At 32.7% G+C, this 25065-nt stretch overlaps 3 protein-coding genes across 3 annotated transcripts; 2 read left to right on the forward strand and 1 right to left on the reverse strand.

Annotated features, from left to right (window-relative positions):
- Window positions 1-215: 215 nt before the first annotated feature.
- On the forward strand, window positions 216-1388 carry LOC107615255 (uncharacterized). Its single transcript, XM_016317349.1, has one exon. The coding sequence runs from the start codon at window positions 216-218 to the stop codon at window positions 1386-1388; it is 1173 nt and encodes a 390-aa protein (XP_016172835.1).
- A 994-nt stretch (window positions 1389-2382) lies between these two features.
- Window positions 2383-3555, reverse strand: LOC148544080 (uncharacterized). The gene has a single exon (XM_088498857.1). It carries the CDS (start codon window positions 3553-3555, stop codon window positions 2383-2385), a length of 1173 nt encoding a protein of 390 aa, XP_088354983.1.
- A 6063-nt stretch (window positions 3556-9618) lies between these two features.
- On the forward strand, window positions 9619-11575 carry LOC107616698 (uncharacterized). The gene is made up of 3 exons (XM_016318643.3): window positions 9619-9953; window positions 10031-10160; window positions 10496-11575. The coding sequence occupies exons 1-3, from the start codon at window positions 9821-9823 to the stop codon at window positions 11325-11327; spliced, it is 1095 nt and encodes a 364-aa protein (XP_016174129.1). The 5' UTR covers window positions 9619-9820; the 3' UTR covers window positions 11328-11575.
- The last annotated feature ends 13490 nt before the right edge of the window (window positions 11576-25065 follow it).

The following is a 25065-nucleotide window of genomic DNA, read 5'->3' on the forward strand; positions in this document are numbered from 1 at the left end:
AACTAAAGATATTATTATAGACTTGATTCTAATTAATTTAAATCAAATTTTATCTTAATAGATTAGATATGATATGATATGATTGGATTTAAATCAATCAGAACATAATTAAGTCGTAGTTGCTTCCCATAAATAAAGTTCCACTCCTCTTTCCCTTCTTGAATATTTTCATTCTTGGCTTTCAAACAAGTAATTCATCGTTGATCTTGATCAGAATGGCTACAATGTCTAATGATGAGTTATTAGAGATATTGTCTTGGTTACCTGCAAAAGCAATCCACAAACTCAATTCTTCTTCAAAACTCTTTTCAGAGCTTCCACAAACTCCATACTTTGTAGCAAAACAAGCAGAAAACTCATTGAAGAAAGATCGTCCTTCATGCTTCTTCATTCAAAGAGATAACAATCTGAATCACAACGACCATGTCGAGTTGCATCCTTTTCCAGGAGAGGAACTTTCCTCTAGCGTCCCTGAAAATATGCTAGGATTCATCGCGCGCTTACGGCTCAAGATTCTAAGCTCAAGAAACGGTTTACTTCTTTGTCTTCATCGAACAAAATTGTTTATCATCAATCCAGCAACTTGTTACCTTTTACACATTCCCCTCCCCAACCACTTGCAGCAGCGAGGGAATCTTTATAGTGTCTCCATGACACTAGAATGCGACTCTGATGATTACATGTTGATTCTTTTTTACAATAACAATTGGAGTTCACATTTTGATTGCCATGTTTATAGCCATAAACAAGGTGTTTTGAGCTTAAGGAAGAACTGTTTTGTTGCTGGATCTAGGAATTTGAAATTTGACATGCCTGTGATTTGCAATGGCGCCATTCACTTCATCTCGGATTGCTACATTTATCTTACTGAAGATAGCACTTGTTTTAGGCCTTATATTATGTCTTATGAAATCACGAATGGCGATGATGAAGATGAAAGCGTTGAAACCAAGTTTTTAAGGGTTCCTAAAGAAGCAAGAAAGGGTTCTCATGATGACAGTTGCCATATGAATATTTTCAAACGGGGAGAAGTTGCTGGCTATCAAACTATTTACTTAGTTAGATTGAGAAAGCGTGTGTTTACGGTTTGGATTCTAACAAACTATGAATCGAGTTCGTGGAGAAGGATCATGAAGGTGAGAGTGAAAGGAATGGGTTTAGTGGAATGGAACCCTGTGATCAAAGGCTTTACCGTTTTGAATGGTGATCTTGTCTTTGCTACGAAGAAGAAGGTCTATACATATGGTTTAACTAGTGAGAAATATATGGTGCTTTCGGAAATTTGTGACTATGGGTGTGACTCTAGATTTGTTCGTTTTGTTCCTTATTCAGATACTCTTCATCATGTGGAATTGGTACCAAAAATTTGCGTCCTTATCTTCAATTAAGGAAACATGACAAGCCAGAAAGTTAGAATTAGACACATTAAATTACTTAATTAGGTTTACATAATTAGAGAATGAACAAGACTCTGAATTTTATTTAATATCAAATATATTTAGATTCTGAATTTTTTTTCCGTGGTTGAATTTAATCCCATTGTATGATTAATAATTTTAATTTTTATAATAATAATAATAATAATTTTCTCTTATTATTATGGGGAGCTCAAGATGATCTTTACCATATGGGGAACTCAAGATGATCTTTATCATCTTAAGTAGAAAATGAAGGAGCACAGTTCTTTGTATAAGCAAGGAGAATAATGTGAAAGAATTTTAAGGTTGACTGCAAAATTGCAAATGTTCTTGATGTGGTTCAGGCTCCATGAGAGTTTTTTATTTCTTGAATCATTGTTCGAGCATTTTAGTCAATTAAATAGATTTTGATACAGGTACAGTAACACGGCAGTTAAATGTCAACTTGTGAATATATGCCATAGTTTACAAATAGTTCACAAGTTGACATTTAACTGCCCCGTTACTACACCTGTATCAAAATCTATTTAATTGACTAAAATACTCGAACAATGATTCAAGAAATAAAAAATTCTCATGGAGCCTGAACCACATCAAGAGCATTTGCAATTTTGCAGTCAACCTTAAAATTCTTCCACATTATTCTCCTTGCTTATACAAAGAACTGTGCTCCTTCATTTCCTACTTGGGGATGCTAATAATCATCTTGAGTTTCCCATATGATAAAGATCATCTTGAGCTCTCCATAATAATAAGAGAAAATTATTATTATTATTATTATTATAAAAATTAAAATTGTTAATCATACAATGGGATTATATTCAACCACGACAAAAAAAATTTCAGAATCTAAATATATTTGATATTAAATAAAATTTAGAGTCTTGTTCATTCTCTAATTATGTAAACCTAATTAAGTAATTTAATGTGTCTAATTCTAACTTTTCCGGCTTGTCATGTTTCCTTAATTAAAGATAAGGACGCAAACTTTTGGCACCAATTCCACATGGACGAAGAGTATCTGAATAAGGAACAAACGAACAAATCTAGAGTCACACCCATGGTCACAAATTTTTGAGAGCACCATATATTTCTCACTAGTTAAACCATATGTATAGACCTTCTTCTTCGTAGCAAAAACAAGATCACCATTCAAAACGGTAAAGCCTTTGATCACAGGGTTCTGTTCCACTAAACCCATTCCTTTCACTCTCACCTTCTTGATCCTTCTCCACGAACTCGATTCATAGTTTGTTAGAATCCAAACCGTAAACACACGCTTTCTCAATCTAACTAAGCAAATAGTTTGATAGCCAGCAACTTCTCTCCATTTGAAAATATTCATATGACAACTGTCATCATGAGAACCCCTTCTTGCTTCTTTAGGAATCCTTAAAAACTTGGTTTCAATGCTTTGATCTTCATCATCGCCGTTCGTGATTTCATAAGACATGATATAAGGCTTAAAAGAAGTGCTATCTTCAGTAAGATAACTGTAGTAATCCGAGATGAAGTGAATGGCGCCATTGCAAATCATAGGCATGTCAAATTTCAAATTCCTAGATCCAGCAAAGAAACAGTTCTTCCTTAAGCTCCAAGCACCTTGTTTATGGCTATAAACATGGCAATCAAAATGTGAACTCCAATCTTCATTGTAAAAAAGAATCAACCTGTAATCATCAGAGTCGCATTCCAGTGTCATGGAGATACTATGAAGATTCCCTCGCTGCTGCAAGTGGTTGGGGAGGAAAATGTGTAAAAGGTAACAAGTTGCTGGATTGATAATAAACAATTCTGTTCGATGAAGACAAAGAAGTAAACCGTTTCTTGAGCTTAGAATCTTGAGCCGCGAGCGCGCGATGAATCCTAGCATGTTTTCAGGGACGCCGGAGGAAAGTTCCTCTCCCGGCAAAGGATGCAACTCGACGTGGTCGTTGTGATTCAGATTGTTATCTCTTTGAATGAAGAAGCATGAAGGATGATCTTTCTTCAATGAGTTTTTTGCTTGGTTTGCTACAAAGTATGGAGTTTGTGGAAGCTCTGAAAAGAGTTTTGAAGAAGAATTGAGTTTGTGGATTGCTTTTGCAGGTAACCAAGACAATATCTCTAATAACTCATCATTAGACATTGTAGTCATTGTGATCAAGATCAACGATGACTTACTTGTTTGAAAGCCAAGAATGAAAATATTTAAGAAGGGAAAGAGGAGTGGAACTTTATTTAAGGGAAGCAACTACGACTTAATTATGTTCTGATTGATTTAAATCCAATCATATCATATCATATCTAATCTATTAAAATAAAATTTGATTTAAATTAATTAGAATCAAGTCTATAATAATATCTTTAGTTGAATTTTAAATTTTATAACCGTATCTTAAAAAAATTTGACCAAGTCTAATTAAATAGACGTCTGTTAGAAAAAAATAACAGAAATCCAAAAATAAGAATCTATTTAAAAGACATAAACCCTCCATCTAATTATAATTTGAACCGCAGCTGTGACCAGTGGTATTGGCACATTTTCTTCATTTAATTGTTCTTTTTCTGTATATTGATTACTCCTCTTTATTTTGATTCGATTTGATTGAATGGTTGATTGGAATTAATATTTTACTAACTGCCAATGAGCACTGCATTGGCCGATTGGTGGATGATGTGCGATTCAAACAACATTAGTGCAAATCATTGCAGAATATTTAGGATGTCGATTACAAACGAAAATATGATGGACACAACATCAATTTTCTTGAAAGATACAAGGTTGTGGATTCTTTTTCAGAGCTTGGCTATTTCCATCCTTCCTCTGGAAAAATTTTCCCATTGTCATATTCTGATTTTTGTAAAGTCTTGTCATATTCTAACTGACACCATAATATTATGATAAAATTCTTTAGGTGTTTTAAGAAGATTAATTGAGTACTATTTTACAAGAGTCTCTAACTAATTGCTTTGAGTATGTACAATGAATATTGATTGTACATGTTCTATTTTACCTCTTGGTGTCGAAACTAATAATGTTATGTTTAAAAAGAAAGATGAAAAACTTAAAAGTATTCTAATTATGTAGAACACCATAGTTAATCAGATTGTTTATAAATAATGTTGATATAATCAATAGTGATGATAGGTAGTTCAAAAGATTGGTTTTAAAAAAGTACGATATTTGTTTTTCTTTGTTGTAGTGTATATGGATTGGAGAGTGTTAGGTAAACAATGACCATCTTGAACAATATGAACAACCACTAATCAAATAAAAATACACTATATCCTAATTTAATGCTACTAATTAAATTTAAGATTAAGAGTAAACTACCATTTCTACCCACAAAAGTTGAAAACGCTGACACATCTACCCATAAAAAAATTACCATTTGTACCCATAAAACATGAATTCCATATAACAAAATTATCCAAACACTAAAAAATCACATAAAAACGCCAAATTACCCTTATCATCATCCGCATCATCCACCCCTCCTTTTCTCCTTCCTTGTCTCTTCCTCGCCTGAGCCAAACTTTGAGTTCAAAGGCACTACCAGCTCATTTCCTTCATCACTACTATCACCACCACCACCACTATACCTCCATTGTCATCTTCTTCACATAAAGAAATAACAACAACAATAGAAAAAGCAAATTGTCTCAAACCACCGCACCACCATCGGTGACCACCAAGTTATCGCCCCTTCACCCGATTTCCTATCTTCTTCATCTCTCTCGCCCCTTCTCACCCCTGTTCCCTTCTCTGCTCCTCTGCGTAACCATCACCGCAGCACTCAACAGTTGCTGGTGCCGTCAAGTCCCACCCAACCTCCACTCGCTGCCACCGCGTCCTTTCCCCCTTTCTTTCCTCCCCCACCGTTTCCCTCTCTCTTTCTTCTTCTTTCCCTCGCCTCACCTCCGCGAGCCTCGGACCACCGTCGCCTTCTGTTTTCGCCGCCTTTTGCAATCCTAGAGCCGCTACCGCTGCCTGATCGCTACCGCTACCCCTACCCGTTCCAACTAGCCATCCATCTCTTGCTGACACAGAGCTCCGATCCAGCCCATGTCCAGTCTGCGGTTCCACCCGCTCTTCCCCAATCTGCAAACTCAGAGATCACCGAACCTACATCACGCAACCATTTAAAAAAGTAGAAGAGTGAGAGAAGCAAATCACAGAAGGGAAGAGAGGGAAAGAGAGAGAGGAAGGAGTTGACAGAGTTGACGGACTCTGACGGTGGCGACAAGCTCAGAAAATGGAAGGAGAGAGAGAGAGGATATGGTTAGTGATGGTGGTGGTAGTGGAAGGGAAAAGATGATGCAGATGATGATAAGGGTAATTTGGGATTTTTATGTGATTTTTTAGTGTTTGGATAATTTTGTTATATGAAATTCATGTTTTATGGGTACAAATAGTAATTTTCTTTTTTTATGGGTAGATGTGTCAGCATTTTCAACTTTCGTGGGTACAAATGGTAGTTTACTCTTAAGATTAATTTACTCTTTTAACCCTATTAATTCACATTGTTCACATTGTTAAAAAATGTTGTTGGTTACCTATATTTTTTTTATTAATTTTTATAAATAACTCATTCAATGTAATAAACATCCATATTACAAATGTCATAATAATATTATTAATCATAATAAATTTTACGTTACAAATATTCAAATCCCATACTATTTGAATTACTTATATAAGTCTCTTATCACTATTCCTTCAAATTACATCAAATTTAGCACAATAAATTTATTTTCGAACTACACAACATCTCAAACTTACTCAATGGAGATAACTATGTTGACTGTGAAAAGTGTACGAAAAAAGCATATGAAAAAGGAGATAACTACCTTTATGGCACATGTAATCAAACACCACAATTTCCAACAATAAGGTAACTCTATATACTTTTCATAATTACATCTATAAAATTATTAGTTACTAACCCAATACTTATTTTAGGTTCAAAATTCAATTAAAAGTTTCAGATCAAAGTGGTACAACAACTTTTGTACTATTTGATGGCGAAGCAAAAAAATTGTTGGGTACAACTGCTTCAAATCTAATAGCCAAGAAAAATAATGACATTGAAGCACCACCCCAATTGAAAAATTTGTGCAACCTTAGTTATATTTGAAGTCAATGTAAATGATTTTAATCTTAAAGAAATTTCTCAATAATACACTGTTACCAAGACATTTATTCCAACCAAAAACACTAAATTTCAACACTCATTTGTTACCAAGACATTTATTCCAACTGAAAACACTAAATTTCAACACTCATTACAACAAATAAAACAGGTAATACTAAAAAAAAATTCACTTATTTTAGTTATTTTAGATATCATTTTTATTTCCAATTTAAATTATTCATTGATTATAGGAACCAACTTCGCCAACACTAATATCATCAGACGAAGAACACATACCCATCAAGAGATTAAGGAGAAAGAAAACTATACAAATTTAAGATACATTTTCGGAAGAAGAACATACTTGCAAAGATAGAACAAACAACACAATAGAAAGTACATATAACTCAATAATTCATAAAGTACATGCCTTCACAAGAACTTACACAGAAAGAAAAAAAGTAGCAACTCTAACAACAACCAATAAAAAAAAAGAGGACGAGCGCCACATAAAAAGATCAAGTTCATCAACTAAAACAAATACAAAAATCAAACCACCAAATAAAAATGTCATTTTGTACATATAACTCTAATATCTAAATTTTTTGTACTATAAATTATTTTAAATAAAATACTTTTTAAATTTAATTTTAATTTACACATTTAATTTAATTTTATAAAATATAATAATTTTTAATATTTATTATATACTATCATTAATTTACCGCTGGACGCATGGCGCGGGTCTCCTTAGCTTCTAGTATAGTTAGTTGTCTAATAAAAGCTTTGCTTAAATTAAAAGTGCTAAAGAGAATTATAGACTATTTTTCCAAATTTTGTAGCCATCACTACTCATCATCATCTATTTGAATGTGTATGCGTCTACGTGACCAACATTAATACATAGCTAATTTTTATAGGTTTTACTCATACTTCGTATAGTAAGCGTCAACATTATTTCAAAAATTCAATTGAGTGCAGAGAATTGAGAGAAATTCTCTCTTTTTGAAGATGAAACTGGCAAATTAAATAAGGTTAGTAGAATAATTTGGAGCAATAAGTGGATTTCAACAGGTAAAGGATATGATGCATTATTTTTTTTATAAAAATACAAAAGAAAAAAGCCATTGTTCTTTCCACGTAATGATGTAACTTTTCAAAGAAATCATGACATAGATGGATTGCAGAGTAGAGTAGAGTAGAGAATGGATGGATAATCCTATATATTTTAATTTTATTATATTTTGAGTCACCAATTTTCCAATTCTAGTAAAAAGGGGTATTTGTATTTCTCATTTCGCTTTTAACAGACATAAGGATATGGGCAAAGACTGTGACACTGTGTAGCGTACGTAGAGTTTGACATGAAAATTTCGCTATGCATGTAATAATTTACCTATAACAACTAAAAAAGATCAATATTTCTTATAACAAATTATTACAACGTCAGTATTACGTCACTATATAATTATTGCAACAAAAAACTGCATTAAAAATAAACTATCAAATAATACTCTAATTTGTGGAAGTTTCTTTTTTTAGTGTTTTTATTTTTGAAAAAATATTACGAGAGGAAACTTTTTATTTTTAATTAATAATATGTTGAATTAATAAATTAAACATGATCATTTACTATAAATAAAATAATGAGCCAAAAGGATATATAAATCCTATTTAAAGAGTAAATATAAAATATTCCTTCAAATAAACTATATTTCAAATAGTATAGTCTCTTCATATTCACTTAGGTAGCGTTTGTTTTGAGGTACTGAGACAGAGACTGAGATTCAGTATCGTGTTTGTTGGTTCAGAGACTGGTACTAAAATTTCTGTCTCTGTCTCCAAAATTTCAGTATTTCAGTACCTCCAAAAAGTAGAGACACAGGTGACTAAAATTTTTAGAGATGGAGACTGAAACTTTAATAACTTTTTATACCTAAAATACTCTCATTTCAATTAATTAATTCCAATTTTACCCTTTGTGCAAATTAAATTAGAGTTTTATTCTTGTTTCAATTTCTGTCTCTTATTTTGCACCAAACAGAATACTAAAATTTATTTCAATCTCTGTCTCTCAGTCTCTGTCTCTCAGTCTCAGTCATTCTGTCTCTGTCTCTCCACCAAACGCTAACTTAAAGATTGCGGATTTGAATACAAAAAAACAGCCAGAACTTGTCTTATTTAGCATTAATTAATTATTGCAACAATTAATAAATGTTAAATAAAACAAGTTATGACTATTTTTGGCTGATTTTATTTGGTTACCAAACATTTCCGCTTTAATATATATATATATATATATATATATATATATATATATATATATATTTTTTTTTTTTTTTTCTAGCGTTCACCTATAAAAACGAAGGTTAACATTTTTATCTCTCTCTAAGCATTGCTTCCCTTTTCTTGTGAAGACTACATAATTGATGGAAATAAAGTTTTAATCTCTAAGCAACTTATTTATCATACAATCATGCATGAATTTAATTTTCAAAATTTATTTATGTGTACTTCTAAAATTAGATATTCTTTTAAAAAAATAAAAGTAAAACTCAAACCTGCAACCATTAAATGAATATGAAAAAATTATATCAAAATTAGATAATTACTACTCAATTTCTCCTACTTACAATTACACAAAAATGAATAACTCTTCAAGTGTCAATTATTTTACACTTGTTTTTATTTATTCTTTTTCTTGCTCCGACAATTTGATGAGTTGATTATAATATAAGTGAAAAATGGCCCACTATTCATGCAAAAGACAGCAATGCTCTCACAGCTTCCAAAAGACATGATACACTATTCATCAACCCCTATCTTCTCTCACCTTGCCAAATTCAACCTTCCCATCCCCCTATGGCTATATCACAACACAACGTGTCCAATTTCACATTGTCTCATCTCTTTCACATTAATATAAACACACACCAAAAAAAGGAAAATAAAAATACCGTAAGCTTAAATTGGTTTCTCATATTTTTTATTTAATTTACAAATATTAATTAAGTTATAGTTCTCAAGCATATATATATAGTGTTTAAGGAATAAGATATATATCTCTATCTTTCATGCGGCTTAGGCTCACTTTTATATTCTAATTCAACTTCTTCCCATAGATACCACCACCACTTCATTTTCCTTCCTATATCATCTGTCTATCGAACCTTATTAAATCTACATTATTGGAATAAAAATAAACAATACTACTACTTTGTCTTAATTTGGAAGCTAAGCTAAGCTAAAAGCTTCAATTAATTCAACATCATCACTAATTTAAAAATGAGAAGGCACTCTTGCTGTTACAATCAGAAGCTTCGAAAGGGTCTGTGGTCACCTGAGGAGGATGAGAAACTTCTCATGCATATTACTAAGTATGGTCATGGATGTTGGAGCTCTGTGCCTAAGCAAGCAGGTACTCTAACACTACCTTTAAATCTTCTTCTTCTTTTTTTAATACTCTTGTCAATGTAAATAATAATGTATTAACAGGTTTGCAAAGGTGTGGTAAGAGCTGCAGACTTAGGTGGATAAATTACTTAAGGCCTGATTTGAAGAGAGGTACATTCTCACAAGAAGAAGAGAATCTCATCATTGAGCTTCATGGAGTATTGGGCAATAGGTAATAACAATTCAAATCCCTTCCCTTCCCTTCCTCTAATGGCCCTCTAACTAATTGGTCTAAGCAGTCCTGTTTGCTTAGACCAATTACTTAAATAGTTAGAGACTTACTAAAAATATTTAAATTATAAAGAGATTTTTTGTCCGTCATAAATTAAAAAGGACATTTATATTTATTTTTGATAGAAACTCACGTACTGTTGTCTTCATTAGATGATTTAATAAGTTTGACTAAATCATCATCTAATGATTCTCAATTATTAACTTCATATGAAGACAACTACACGTGAGTTTTCACCTTTATTTTTTACATGACTACTGATTTTTTTTTTTCAGATGGTCGCAAATTGCGGCACAATTGCCGGGGAGGACCGACAATGAGATAAAGAATCTGTGGAATTCTTGCTTGAAGAAGAAGCTGAGGCAGAGAGGTATAGACCCTGTGACACACAAGAAGATTCCGGAGGCCGAGAAAGGCAGCGGCGGCGAGGACAACGACAACAGAAACCAAGAAAAGACAGCAGAAGCATCGTCCAATGAGTTGAACAAATCAGATGATGCAACTCCCTATGTGCAAAACAGAGCATCTTCAATGAGTTGCCATCATCACTCAGATTTCATGGGTGGTTTTCCAATTCAGATGATAAATCATGCATCATCATCATCAGATTCAAATTCAGTTAATTGGTATAGCCACAGTAGTGGAAGGTCTTTTGATATCAACACTGATTTTCCATTCAATACCACTTCTATTCTTACACCAACAACCGCAACCAATTTATTTCTTCCTACTGATTCTAGTTTCCTTTACAAGCCTTCTTTCTCTTCTTCTTCGAACTCTCCTGAAAATATCTCTAATACTGCACCCTATGGATTGAAAGAGGAACAATACCAAATTCACATGAGCATAGAAGAGTTAGAAGAATTATCATCCAAGTGGGATGAGTATTATTACTACCTTCATAACCCAGTCTCAATGCTTGCTTCTTCTGAATCATTTTGCAATGAAATCAAGCCAGATATACACCATTTGGTACCTGATACACCAGGGCCCATTATGTTACCTCACCATAATAATAATAATACCAAGTTCCAAGAACCATCTCAAATGGCAAGTTTCTTTTCAAAGGACATTCAGAAGCTCACAGCAGCTTTTGGACATATATAAAAGGCTTTGTATTCTCTGTCTGTCGCGAAGACAAAGACTAATCCGTCGCAGATTGAAGATTTGTTTATGAGTTTCTTATTGACTAATGAATTATTATATATAGATGACGGGTTTTGATTTCATAATTAATAATCTCAAATAGAAATTAAAAAATATGTATTTATTGAGAAATTTTTTGTGAGATGTCAATCTAGTTAAATATGGTTAGTCGGATTTCTAATAACAGTATCTGAATGTCGGTGATTCAATTATCATAAGAAAAATAAATAGGTTTTGTTTGAATTTGGGAAAGAGGAGTTTTAATTCCAAATTCAACGGATTATTGCTCTATTGTATATAGGTTTGCTAAAAAAAAAAAAAAAAAGAATCCTGATTTGTGTTTATATTTGTGAGACAAAAGTAACCAATATTAATTGTCTTTTACCTTTGTTCTTCTTAATTATTGTCTGTGGGATAGAATTTGCAATACAAGGATTAATTAAGGATTGTTCTTCTGGTTTCTTTTTTTTTAAACCTACCATTTGTTTCTTTCTTTGCTACACTGTAACAGGTGCATTTTTATCACAGATGTTTTATTGGCTTCATGGCAGTTTTTATTTTCATTTCATTGTCAAGGGACTAATATGTCATATACGTATAACCAATTTGGATTAAGCGAGTCACTTAAGCAAGTATCCAGAATTAATTATTTTTTCTACAAACAATAATTTTTCTTAATCTCTTTTTCACTGGTTTCTTTCACTAGTCTTGGAAGAATAACTTAAATGAAAGAAGTTAATCTCGTTGTTTGATACATTATTGGTAATCCAGTGATCTAAATTTAATATATTTTTTTAATAATCTAAAAAGAATGAAAGAAATACTTATATTAAAAAGGAAAAAGTAAATCTTATTTTTGTTGAATTATCTTATTAGGGCACTATGTCTATTACTATTAGAGTCCGTTTGGAAAATTTCAAAAGCTACTTTTTTTTACTTTTAACTTATAAAAAGTTACATTAATAGTATTTGATACAATTTTTTAGATAAACTTTTAACTTTTTAAAAAGTTATTTAAGAGTTTTTGAAGAAGTTAAAAAATGTGACTTCTCCTATTTTCAAAAGTTATTTTATCACTCTTATTTAATACACAATTTTAAAACAAAGACTTCTATAATAACTTTTCAAACACAAAATAATTTATTTAAAAATTGTTATTAATAAAAATCTTTATATTTTAATCTCCTTTTTCAAAAGAACTTATTTAAGAAGTTTAGCCAAACTAGCCTTTAACCATGTCCTTTTGAATTTTGAAGTATAACATTTCTTAATGAATACAATATTAACATTCACTCATAATATAAATTTAGGGATGGGAATGGTTTCCAATTTTCCATGGGAAGTGGGAACCCCGCCGCTGCCCCGCTATGTCTGCATGCTATTTCTGTGATAGATTTCTATTTATTTAAAAAAAATTAAAAAATTTTAACATAATCATAATAAAATCTAATATAATTTAATTAAATATATCAAATTAAAATACAATTTCAATATTGTTAAAATGGTGAAGCGTTCAGAAAGAGACTGGAAGAAAAATTGTGACTAGAAAGAAAATTGGAATTCTCTCACAGTCTCAAAAACTGATTTCATTGAATTAGATTTCTAACTAACTTTTATAGTTGGTTGTAACTCTTAAATAACAACAATTAGCCTCTTAACTAACTATTATTATTATTTACAACTAGATGAACTATTAACTATTCTAACAAGTTACTCTACATGTTTTCTCATGTAACACCCCCTCTCAAGCTAGAATCGATGCTTTCCATCATTCTCAGCTTGCTCAAACATTGTTGAAACTGATTGGGAGCCAACGCTTTTGTCAATATGTCTGCCACTTGATTGTGGGTGGAGATGGGTAGCAGCTTTGTGACTTGCTCTCGCCATTTGTCTCTCACAATGTGATAATCCATCTCTATATGTTTGGTTCTCTCATGAAATACTGGATTAGCAGCAATATGCAATGCCGATTAGCTATCATAGTATATTTCAATGGGTTTTTTCAGCTTTACTCTCAGATCTTGCAGCACATAAGTGATCCACTGTGCCTCCCGTGTGGCCATTACTAGGGTTTTATATTTAGCCTCACATGAAGAATTAGCAACCGTACTTTGTTTCTTACTTTTTCAGGACACAATTGAAGTGCCAATGAAGAAGCAATAGCCTGAGGTTGATCTCTTTGTATCTGAACAAGTGCCCCAATCGCTGTCCGAAAAATCAATGGGTGTTAAATTTGTGTCAATTGCAAACATCAGCTCCTTGGTTGGTGTTCCTCCTAAGTATCTCAAAACTCTCAATGCTGCTTCAAAGTGTATATTTGTGGGACAATTCAAGTATTGGCTTAGTCTCCCAACAACATATCCAATTTCTAGCCTAGTATTAGTCAAATAGATCAATTTTCCAATTAGCTTTCTATACTCTGTATTGGACTGCAACAGATTTCCTGAAGTCTTGGTCAATTTGATGGTGTAGTCCATTGGTGTTTCTGCTGGCTTGGCATTTAGTAGGTTATAATCCTTCAAGAGATCGAAGCAGTATTTCTTTTGATTCACCATGATCCCTCTCTTACTTCGAATCACCTCCAAGCCAAGAAAGAACTTCAGTTCACCAATGTCTTTGATCTTGAACAAATGATGCAAATGCTGTTTGATAAAAGTGATTTCTGCCATGTCATCCACTAAAACAATTAGGTCATCAACATATACTAGTATAATTGTGAAACCAAATTATGTAGATTTGGTGAAAAGGCTATAGTCACTTTGAGACTGACAGTAACCAATCGAAAGAAGAGTGGAAGTGAGCTTAGTGTTTCACTGCCTGCTGACTTGTTTTAAGCCATAAAGGGAACGAACTAACTTGCATGATCTCTGTGTAAAAAGGCCGTGTTGACATCCAATTGATGCAGGAACCAGCCTTTGACTGCTGCAATGGTAAGCAAGATTCGAAGGGTTGTCATCTTCACAATAGGGCTAAATGTTTCAAGATAGTCCACCCCAGCCGTCTAGGCGAAGCTCTGTGCCACTAATCTGGCCTTGTGGCGTTCCACCGTTCCATTAGCATTGAGTTTCAATTTAAACACCCATCTGCAACCTACAGTTTTTTTTCCAGCTGGAAGAGGTGTTAGAGTCCAAGTCTTATTTTCTTTTAGAGCATTTAACTCCACATTAATCACTTCTTGCCATTTTGGATTAGTGACAGCCTCAGCATAGCATTTGGGTTTAGTGTGTATTGGCTGGAAGGTGGTTTGATTGACAAATTCAATGGAGGATGGACATAATGGAATGAGGGGTAAGGTTGAATCTGGTATTGCGGATTCAAAAAATAGCAGGGTGGAATGTTCCAAGAAATTTTGTTTCAGATCATGAATAATATCAAACTGATGTTCAAAAAAATTTTCATGAAGACATTGTGAAAAATGAGTTGTGCTGAAATCTGGTGTAGCTAATAGAGCTAATGAAGTGTCATGCATTGAAAATCAGTAAGGTATGTTGATTTTTTGTCTCCTTAGTGGACCTTCTTAATGGCTGCATAGTAGGAGTGTGTGAAGATTGAATAGGAATATTGGTATGAGAGGATGCTGATGGTGCATGATCTAAAGATGAGGTCCTAAATGCAATTTGTTGTGATCCTGGTTGTGTGTTTGTTTGTTGAATTTCAATGCACAAGGGATCATTAAATGTATGTAAATCATGTACACAAAAATCTGGATGTGTTTCATGCTCAACTTTCTCAGTTTGTATAGTTTCTTGTATTGTAAAAGGCAAAACAAATTCATAGAAAATGGTATTTCTTCAAATGAAGATATCTCTACTGCTAAGATCATACAGTAAGTGGCACCGGATTCGATGGTCCCAGAACGTTTGGACCATTAAATGGTCCCATAACAAAATATGTTTTTTAAGTTTTTCAATAACTGCTAAATAGTCCGTTTCTAATTTTAATTACAAATTAACGCCATATATTTTATTTAATTATAAAAATTATTTTTTATTTTATAAATTATTATTTTATCACTCATCTATTATGTTTATTAATAATAAAAAACAAAAACAATAATGAATTAGATCGTATCCAATCGATTAAAAGTTTATCTTTGATCCATTACATCCGTCGAGAATTTTAAAATCGTGTTTCTTAGAAAATCAATTGATTGTATTAACAAAACAATCGATTGAATTTCAGGTTTTCCAAAACTCAATCGATTGGGTGATATGAAAATTTATAAACCATTAGTCACGGGGCGATTCAAAATTTATAAAAACGATATGAAAATTGAGAACGTCGCTATTCAAAATTCAATCGATTGGATTATCCTACCAATCGATTGAATGCAGAAAAAAACTTATTTACGTCACATTTCAATCGATTGAATGATCATACCAATCGATTGAATTGGAATATACCATTAGTCACGTACAAAATTCAATCGATTGTATTATCATATTAATCGATTAAACCTTCATATATCATTTTAATAGCGGCCTTCAATCGATTGGGTAATATAAACAATCGATTGAATTATAAGAAACCTACATTCTAGTCATTGTTCAATCAATTGGGTAATATGACCAATCGATTGATTTTTGCGAAAACCATACTGCCTTGCAAATTTCAATCGATTGTTTTGTGGTAACCTGAAGTCCAATCGATTGAGTTATGGGAAACCTGAAATTCAATCGATTATTTTGTTAATCCAATCAATTGATTTTCTAAGAAACACGATTTCAAAATCCTCGACGGATGTAATAGATCAAAGATAAACTTTTAATCGATTGGGATTACCAAAAAGTTATTACGATCAATGAAAGATCTAATTCGTTATTGTTTTTGTTTCTAATTATTAATAAACATAATAGATGAATGATAAAATAATAATTTATAAAATAAAAAATAGTTTTATGATTAAATAAAATATATGGGGTTAATTTGTAATTAAAATTAGAAACAGACTATTTAACAGTTAAAAAACATGTTTTGTTATGGGACCATCAAATTCGGTGCCCTACTAATTATTCTAACAAGTTACTCTACATGTTTTCCCATGTAACAAATATAAAAATTTACACATTTAAAATAACTTAGAACTAATATTACATATATTTTTTAGACCAATTTTTTCTATATAATTTTTTTTATATGCAATTTGTGGATTTCATATAGATTTTATTTTACAATATAAAATTCGATCAGATACTACAAATTAATGTAAAAAAAATTCACATATCCACATACTAAATCTGATTCTGGACATGAATTACATTTTATAGTTCTGAAACTAATTCATGAAGAGTTAGCATGAGCAAAAAATAAATAAATAATTCATGAGGTGTTCCCATAAATTAGATTGAGCAAAATGTTAATGAATAAATCATGTAGAAGACCTATGAATTTCTGGGGGTAGGTGTAAGACATGGAAATAACACGAATTACTAGAAAAATGGTTAATACATATATAATGTTAATTAAATTAGATAATATTAATTTTATTTAATTATGGGAGTACATGTATTAGACATATAGAATAAGTTAATAGTGCAGAAACTGCTATTAGACATATAAAATAAGTCAATACTGCAGAAATTGCTATTAAAGTTGGTTAAATCATTTCTGATTCTGTTATATAATCAAAACAAAATCAGCTAGAGAAATTAGTGAGGATAAGTTACACTTTTCTTTTTTAAAAAGGTTGTTAGGTGCCTATATAATCTTGTATTTTATTTGGTGAAAACATAGAAATTAACTTTTTTATTCTTGAGTAATTAAACACACGATATATTTTTAGTTTTTGTGTTATTTTTGTTATAGTTCATCTTTACTAAGATTCTTTCATGGTATCTAAAACTCAGAATTACGATCTATGACTTCTATCATTTTAGTTTTTTCTTTATCAACCTCTTCTAATTCAAATGCATTCACTGCACCTCTCTTGGATAAGCTTATAGAAAATTCACGACAATTGGCACTCCATGTGATAAACGCCCAGAGAATGTTCCAACATAATTTGAAGATAGTGCAACCAAAGCTTAAAATACAAGCAATGGAAGATTAAAGTTGATTACCTTATGACCTGAATTCTCGCATTTTCAGACACAAGCTTCAAGAACAAAATGTTAGAATGTGCTTTTGCACATCAGGCTTGGCCGCTTGGGCTTCAATTGAAGACTTTTTTTTTTTCAAAGATCTCTAAGATTAAAGCACAGCAATTGAAAGCATAACTTAAAATAATCAAAAAGTAAGGTATATCTACAATAGAATATCTGAATAAAATAAAAAAAAATGGTAAATTCATTGACTGCTATAGTGTAAATTTAGTAAAGCTAATTATAGAAAAAAATTAAATAATGAAAAGAAAAAAAATACTCTTATGTAATATGGTGGAGAGAGAAAAAAATAGTAACATCATGTTACAGGTGGTTTACGTAACAGAGTTTTGCTTATAAATTAAAAAATTTTTTATTTTATTTTCAATCAAGTCATCACATAGAATAACATAATATTTCTTTGAATAGTTTATGTTCTCCTTTTGTCAAGAGAGAGTGTTATTGTAATCTCCTTATGATAAAAAAAAAATGTAATTTTCAAAGAAAGTCATTTTATACAAATATCTAATTTTTTATCTCTATATTTTGTTGTATCATTTGTCTGGTGCCTAACAGTCGTATCAGAGCTAAAAATTACTGATTAATATTTTTTTTCCGCTGTGAGTTATCATCTAAAAAAATGGCAGCAAAGTATGAGATTCCGAAATTCAGTGGGAGTAATTTTTTCTTATGAAAATTGAAAATAAAAACAATTATGAGAAAAGACAATTGCATGACAACAATTGAAGGTAGACCCATTGGGATTACAGATAAAAAAATGGAAGGAGATGGATGACAATGCCGTTGCAAACTTACACTTGGCACTTGGTGATTCAGTCCTGTCAAGTGTAGCAGAGAAAAGGATAGAAAAAAAATTTGGGATGCTCTCACCAAATTATATGAAGTCAAGTCACTTCACAACAAGATATTCTTAGAGAGAAGACTTTATACTCTTTGAATGAGTGAATCTACATCAGCAACAGATCACATCAATAATCTAAATTCACTATTTTTCCAACTCTCATAGTTGGATTACAACATAGCAGAAAACGAACGTGCAGAGCTTTTACTTCAAAGTCTACCAGATTCATATGATCAGCTCATCGTTAAGTTAACCAATAATGTTTTGACAGACTATCTTTCTTTTGTTGATATGGCTGCTGCAATTCTTGAGGAGGAATCCAGGCGCAAGAATAAGGAAGATAGGTTCGAGAACTCAAAGCAAGCAGAGGTGCTATTGATGACGAGAGGAAAGATCAATGGAGCGTGGTTCTAGTGGGAGCCAAAGTAGACTAAAGTCACAACAAAAGAAGCAATTCAAATGCTACAATTGTGGCAAGAGAGGGCACTTCAAGAAAGATTGTCGAAATAAGAAGAGTATAGAGAAGGTTCTAAAATGATCAAGTTCTCAAGGATGTGTTGTGAGTACCTTTGATGATGGAGAAATCCTGTATGGTGAAGCAACAATTGGTTTTAAAGGCACCAAACAACTCACTGATGTTTGGATTATTGATTCAGGAGCAACTTGGTACATGACTCCTCATCGTGATTGGTTTTGTACATATGAACCTATCCTGGAAGGATCTATGTTTATGGGAAACGATCATGCCTTAGGAATTGTTAGAATAGGTACTGTCAAAATAAAAATGTTTGATGGTTTTATTCATTCACTTCAAGGGGTAAGACATGTGAAAGGCTTGAAGAAGAATTTGTTGTCGATTAGAAAATTGCATGATCTTTGTTGCAAGATCCATATTGAAAGTGAGATCTTGAAAGTTGTTAAAGGTGCTCTTGTGGTAATAAATGTAGAAAAGATTGTCGTAAATCTATACATGCTTATGGGAGATACTTTTCAAGAGGTAGAGGCATCAGTTGCTTCAGCAAACCAAGAAGAAATGACGATGATATGGCATCGCAAACTTGGCCACATGCCAGAATAAGGCTTGAAGATTCTTATGGAACGTAATCTTATTCACGGGCTCAAATCGATAAACTTACTGTTTTGTAAGCACTGCGTTACAAGCAAGCAACATAGATTGACGTTTGGTAGATCAATTGCTCGAAGCAAGCACATATTGGAGTTAATTCATTTTGATGTGTGGGAATCACCGGAGATGTCCCTAGGAGGAGCAAATTATCTTGTATCATTTATTGATGATTACTTTAGGAGGCTATGGGTGTACCCGATCAAGAAGAAGTAAGACGTGTTTGTGATGTTTAAAGAGTTTAAAGCAAAAATTGAAACTTGAATCCAGAAAGAAGATCAAGTGTTTAAGGATAGATAATGGAAGAGAATATGTCGGTGGTGATTTTTTAACATTTTGCAAGCAAGTAGGTATTCAACGGTAATTTATAGTTGCATATACGCCTCAGTAAAATGGTGTAGCAGAGCAAATGAATAAAACTCTCCTAGAAAGAGCACCAGCTATGTTGCAAACGGCAGGTTTAGCCAAAGTCTTTTTGGACAGAATCCTTTAAAATCGCCAGTTATGTGATAAATCGGTCACCATTAACTGCAATTGGGTTGAAGACACCAATGGAGATGTGGCAAGGTAAGCCATCTAGTTATTCTTCTTTATATATTTTTGGTTGTCCTGTGTACGTGATGTACAATTCCCAGAAAAGAACAAAGCTGGACTCAAAGTCTAGGAAATGTATATTCTTAGGTTATGCTGACAGAGTTAAAGGGTATCGCTTGTGGGATCCCACTGCCCGCAAGGTAGTTGTCAACAAAGATGTGATATTTACAGAAGATGAATTGCAAAGAGAACAAGAAAATGACAGCGCTATTGAAGAAATAACCACTGTTCAAATAGATAAAAAATGCAGAGAAGGTGATCTTTCTGAAGCAGAACCACATCACGAAGAACAAGAAATAGAGGCCAATGACATAAAAGTTCATTGATCCACTCGATAAACAAGAACACCATCATGGAACTCAAATTATGTTTTGACAAACCATGATGCATATTGTCTTCTAATAGAAGACGGAGAGCCAATAACTTTTATGGAGGCTATGCGCAATCTAGATGCTTTTATGTAGATGACAGCAATGCAAGAAGAAATCGAGGCATTACATAGGAACTATACCTGGAAACTTATTGAACTTCCAGCAGGTTGCGAACCCATTGGTAGCAAATGGGTTTACAAGATCAAACGAGATAGTAATGATAAGGTGGAACGATATCATGCAATATTGGTTGTCAAGGGATATACTCAGAAAGAAAGTGTTGACTTCAATGAAATATTTTCTCCAGTGGTGAGACTAACTACTATCAGAGTAATTTTGGCTGTGTTGTATTTGATTTACATCTAGAGCAATTAGATGTAAAGATTACTTTTTCTCATAGAGAACTTAAAGAAGAGATATATATGCTCCAACCAGAAGGTTTTAAAGAACAAGGTAAAGAAAACTTGGTTTGCAGGTTAACTAAATCTTTGTATGGTCTTCAGCAGGCGCCAAGGTGTTGGTACAAGAGATTTGATTCTTTCATTATTAGCATTGGATACAACAGACTTAGTTCAGATTATTGTACCTATTACAAGAGGTCTAGTGATAATGATTTCATCATTTTGCTGTTGTGTGTGGATGACATGTTGGTAGTAAGTCCCAACAAAGATCAAATCCAGGAATTGAAGACACGGTTGGCTAGGGAGTTTGATATGAAAGACTTGGGACTAGAAAACAAGATTTCAGGTATGCAAATCCACCGAGACAAAAAGGATAGAAAGATTTGGCTATCGCAAAAGAATTATTTGAAGAAGATCTTGCAACGCTTCAATATGTAAGAATGTAAGCCAATTTCAACCCCACTTCCTATGAATTTTAAATTATCCTCAAGTACGTGCCCTAACAGTGAAGTAGAGAGGATGGAAATGTCTCGAGTATAGTATGCATCAGCAGTGGGAAGCCTTATGTATGTCATGATTTGTACAAGGCCAGATATTTCTCAAGCAATTGCGGTGGTAAGTCAATTTATGGCAGATCTGGGTAAAGAGCATTGGAATGTTGTTAAGAGGATCCTGAGATACATCAAAGAGACCTTAAATGTTGCATTATGTTTTGGAGGACCGAAATTCATTGTCAATGGATATGTCGATTCAGACTTTGCAGGTGATCTTGATAAACGAAAATCTACTACATGATATGTGTTCATGCTTGCAGAAGGAGCTGTGAGCTGGCTATCTAAATTATAGACTGTTGTAGCTTTATCTACTATAGAAACTGAATATATGGCAGCTACACAAGCATGCAAGAAAGTTATTTGGATCCAAAGGTTGATAGAGGAACTTGGACACAAACAACAGAAGATTCTTGTGTATTGTGACAGTCAGAGTGCCTTGCACATTGCAAGGAATCCTGCTTTTCATTCAAGAACGAAACACATTGGAATACAATATCACTTTGTTCGGAAAGTAGTAGAGGAAAAAAGTGTTGATATGGAGAAGATTCACACTAACAATAACCTAGCAGATGCCATAACAAAACCAATCAACACTGAAAAATTTGAATGGTGTAGATCTTCATATGGCCTATCGAATACATGAGTAATATGAATTTTAAAAATTTACTAAAATTAGCTTTAAGTGGGAGATTGTAAGTTTAGTAAAGCTAATTATAGAAAAGAAAAAAAAAAGAAAACTAAATAATGAAAGAAGAAAAAATACTCCTACATAATATCCATCAAACTTTGATGGTGGAGAGAGAGAAAGAATAGTAACATCATGTTACGGGTGGTTTACATAATAGATATTCGCTTATAAATTGAAAATCTTTTCATTTTGTTTTCAATCAAGTCATCCAGATAGAATAACATAATATTCTTTGAGTAGTTTTCTCCGATATATGTAGCGAGAAGTATCTTCTCCTTTTGTCAAGAGAGAGTGTTATTGTAATCTCCTTGTGATAAAGAAAAGTTGTAATTTTCAAAAAAAAATCATTTTATACAAATATATAATTTTTCATCTCTATATTTTATTGTGTCATTTGTCTAGTGCCTAACATATAGGATACAACTTATCTTTAGAGGATCACATTAATGCCATAACTGAAGGCCTCTGTGAGGATTATGCTTTGTACATTTCCTCAATAAAGACTAAATCAGATTCAATTACATTGGTTGAGGTTGAGGCATTATTGTTGGCTCATGAAAATATGTTTGAGAGATTCAAAGGACTGATTTAGGATCTTTCCAAGCAAATTATACTCAAGTTCCTTCACAGTATGGACGTACACCCTCAAGAGAAAATTTCAATGAGAGAAGAAGGAGAGGGAGAAGATTCTTTAGGAGTGGTAGATCCAACAATTCAGATTTCAGACTTTCTTGCCAATTTTGTGGCAGATATGGCGATATAATATTTAGCTGCTTCTATTGTTTTGATTAGAACTATCAACCACCTCCCAATAGTCTTCTTGCATCACAATCTCCTTCCACCCTTGCCGTTCCACCACCACCATCCTATCATACACCAAGAGCATACCTTGCAATACCCTCATCTATGATTGATCCTGCATGGCTACTGGATACCGGTGCAAGTCATTATGTTACTCCAGACCCAAACCATCCTATTGTTGCTTCTGAGTATAATGACCCTGAATAAATTATATTAGGTAATGGTACAGGTACATCTATTGCACACTCTGGACGACGCTTTTTTTTAATTAATCTTGACACTCATCAACAATTTCTCTTGAATAAACTCCTTTATTCTCCTGACATAGCACAAAATTTAATTAGTTATAAATTCTGTGTTGATAATGATTATTTTTTGAGTTTCATGCTTATGTATGCTATGTCAAATCTCAAGCCACCAAGGAGATTCTTTTTCAAAAAATTCCTGGATATTTATGAGTTTAATTATGTTGATGTTGCAAGATCAACCAATAATAATGCTAAATCTCATATTTATTTTAATAAGCTTCATGTATATCCTAAGGCATTTTCTGCTGCTATTGATTCTTATGATTTATGGCACAATAGGTTAGGTCATTGTGCACCAAAAATTGTGCAAGTTGTGATGAGATAATGTAATATGAATATCCCTTCGAATATTAATAAAGATAGATGGTGTGAATTTTGCTGCATGGCTAAAAGGCATGTTTTACCTTTTCATCATGATTCTTACAATTTTAATGCACCTCTTAACATAATTTATTCAGATTTATGGGGTCCTACCCCTATTACTTCATTTCATGGCTTTAACTACTATATCTCATTTGTTGATGCCTATACTTGATACATTTGTATATATCTTTTCTAATATAAATCACAAACATTTAATGCTTTTTTACAGTTTAAGGCTACTATTGAGATTCATACTAGTTTCAAGATAAAAACCTTCCAAATTGATCATGGGCTGTAATTTTTTTCTAAATCTTTCACTCAATACCTTGCTGAGAATGGAATCACACACAGATTCTCTTGTCCTCACACTCACTAGCAGAATTATCGTGTTGAAAGAAAACATTATCATATAACCAAAACAGGTCTTGCTATGTTGGCCAAAGGCTCTCTTCCCTTGATTCATTGGGATGATGCTTTTCTTTTGGCCACATACATTACCCTCTCCTACCACTAATAACATTACTCCATATGAGAAACTACATTATCAAAAACCATATTACTCCTTCTTCAGAGTAAGTGATTGCCTCCCATGTTTGAAGCCATACTCCAAGACCAAGTTTGACTACAAATATGAATTTGCTATTTTTCTTGGTTACGCACCCAAGCACAAAGGGGATAAGTGTTTAACCAAGTCTGGCAAAATTTTTATAACTAGACATATAAGGTTTGATGAAACCTAATTCCCCTACTCTTCTTTATTTCCTACCTGTGCTCCTCAGCAATCCTCTACTCAATTTCCTCACACCAATCTCACCTTTTCTCTTTTATGTCTCTCTACATCTTCTATAATTAAAACACCTCATACTAACTCCACCACATCTCATCATCCACCCAATCATGAGATTCCTAGCCCTCAAAACACTAAGTCACTCTCTAATCAGACTATAGAAGCAAATGATCCCAATTCACCTCTGCATTATCCTATTCCTTTAGAAAATGTGACCCATGATCAAACACACACACCTCTATATGCTGATAGTGTTTTAATATCTGACTTGGAGTTACAATTTGGTACTACTCCAGCCACTCCCTTATCTAAAAATAATCATCTTATGCAAACTAGAGCTAAATCAGACATTTCTAAACCTAGGACCATCACTGCTAGTACTTCACAAATTTTAGATTTAACCTTTCTAGAAGAGTTGCACATCTTTTTGCCATCTATCCCAAGTAGAAAGGTTGTTAGGTACCTATATAATCTTGTATTCCATTTGGTGAAAATACGGAAGTTAGTATTTTTCATTCTTAAGTAATAAAAGACATGATGCATTTCTCTTCTTTGTGTTACCTGTGCTGCATATTACTGCTATAGTTCATCTTTACCAAGATTCTTTTAACATGGTATTAAAAGGACATTTTAGTGGACAAACATTCTGCTTTAATATAAAGTCGAAGGAATGTACATAGAACTAACCACAAATTAATAGGAGTTTTTATATATTAGTTAAATAGAAAAATATGTTCAGATTTTTTATTGGCCAAAGAAATAAGGAT

Source organism: Arachis ipaensis, chromosome B9 (genome assembly GCF_059453495.1).
Source record: "Arachis ipaensis isolate K30076 ecotype BB chromosome B9, ASM5945349v1, whole genome shotgun sequence".
In the NCBI taxonomy this organism is placed as follows: Eukaryota; Viridiplantae; Streptophyta; class Magnoliopsida; order Fabales; family Fabaceae; genus Arachis; species Arachis ipaensis.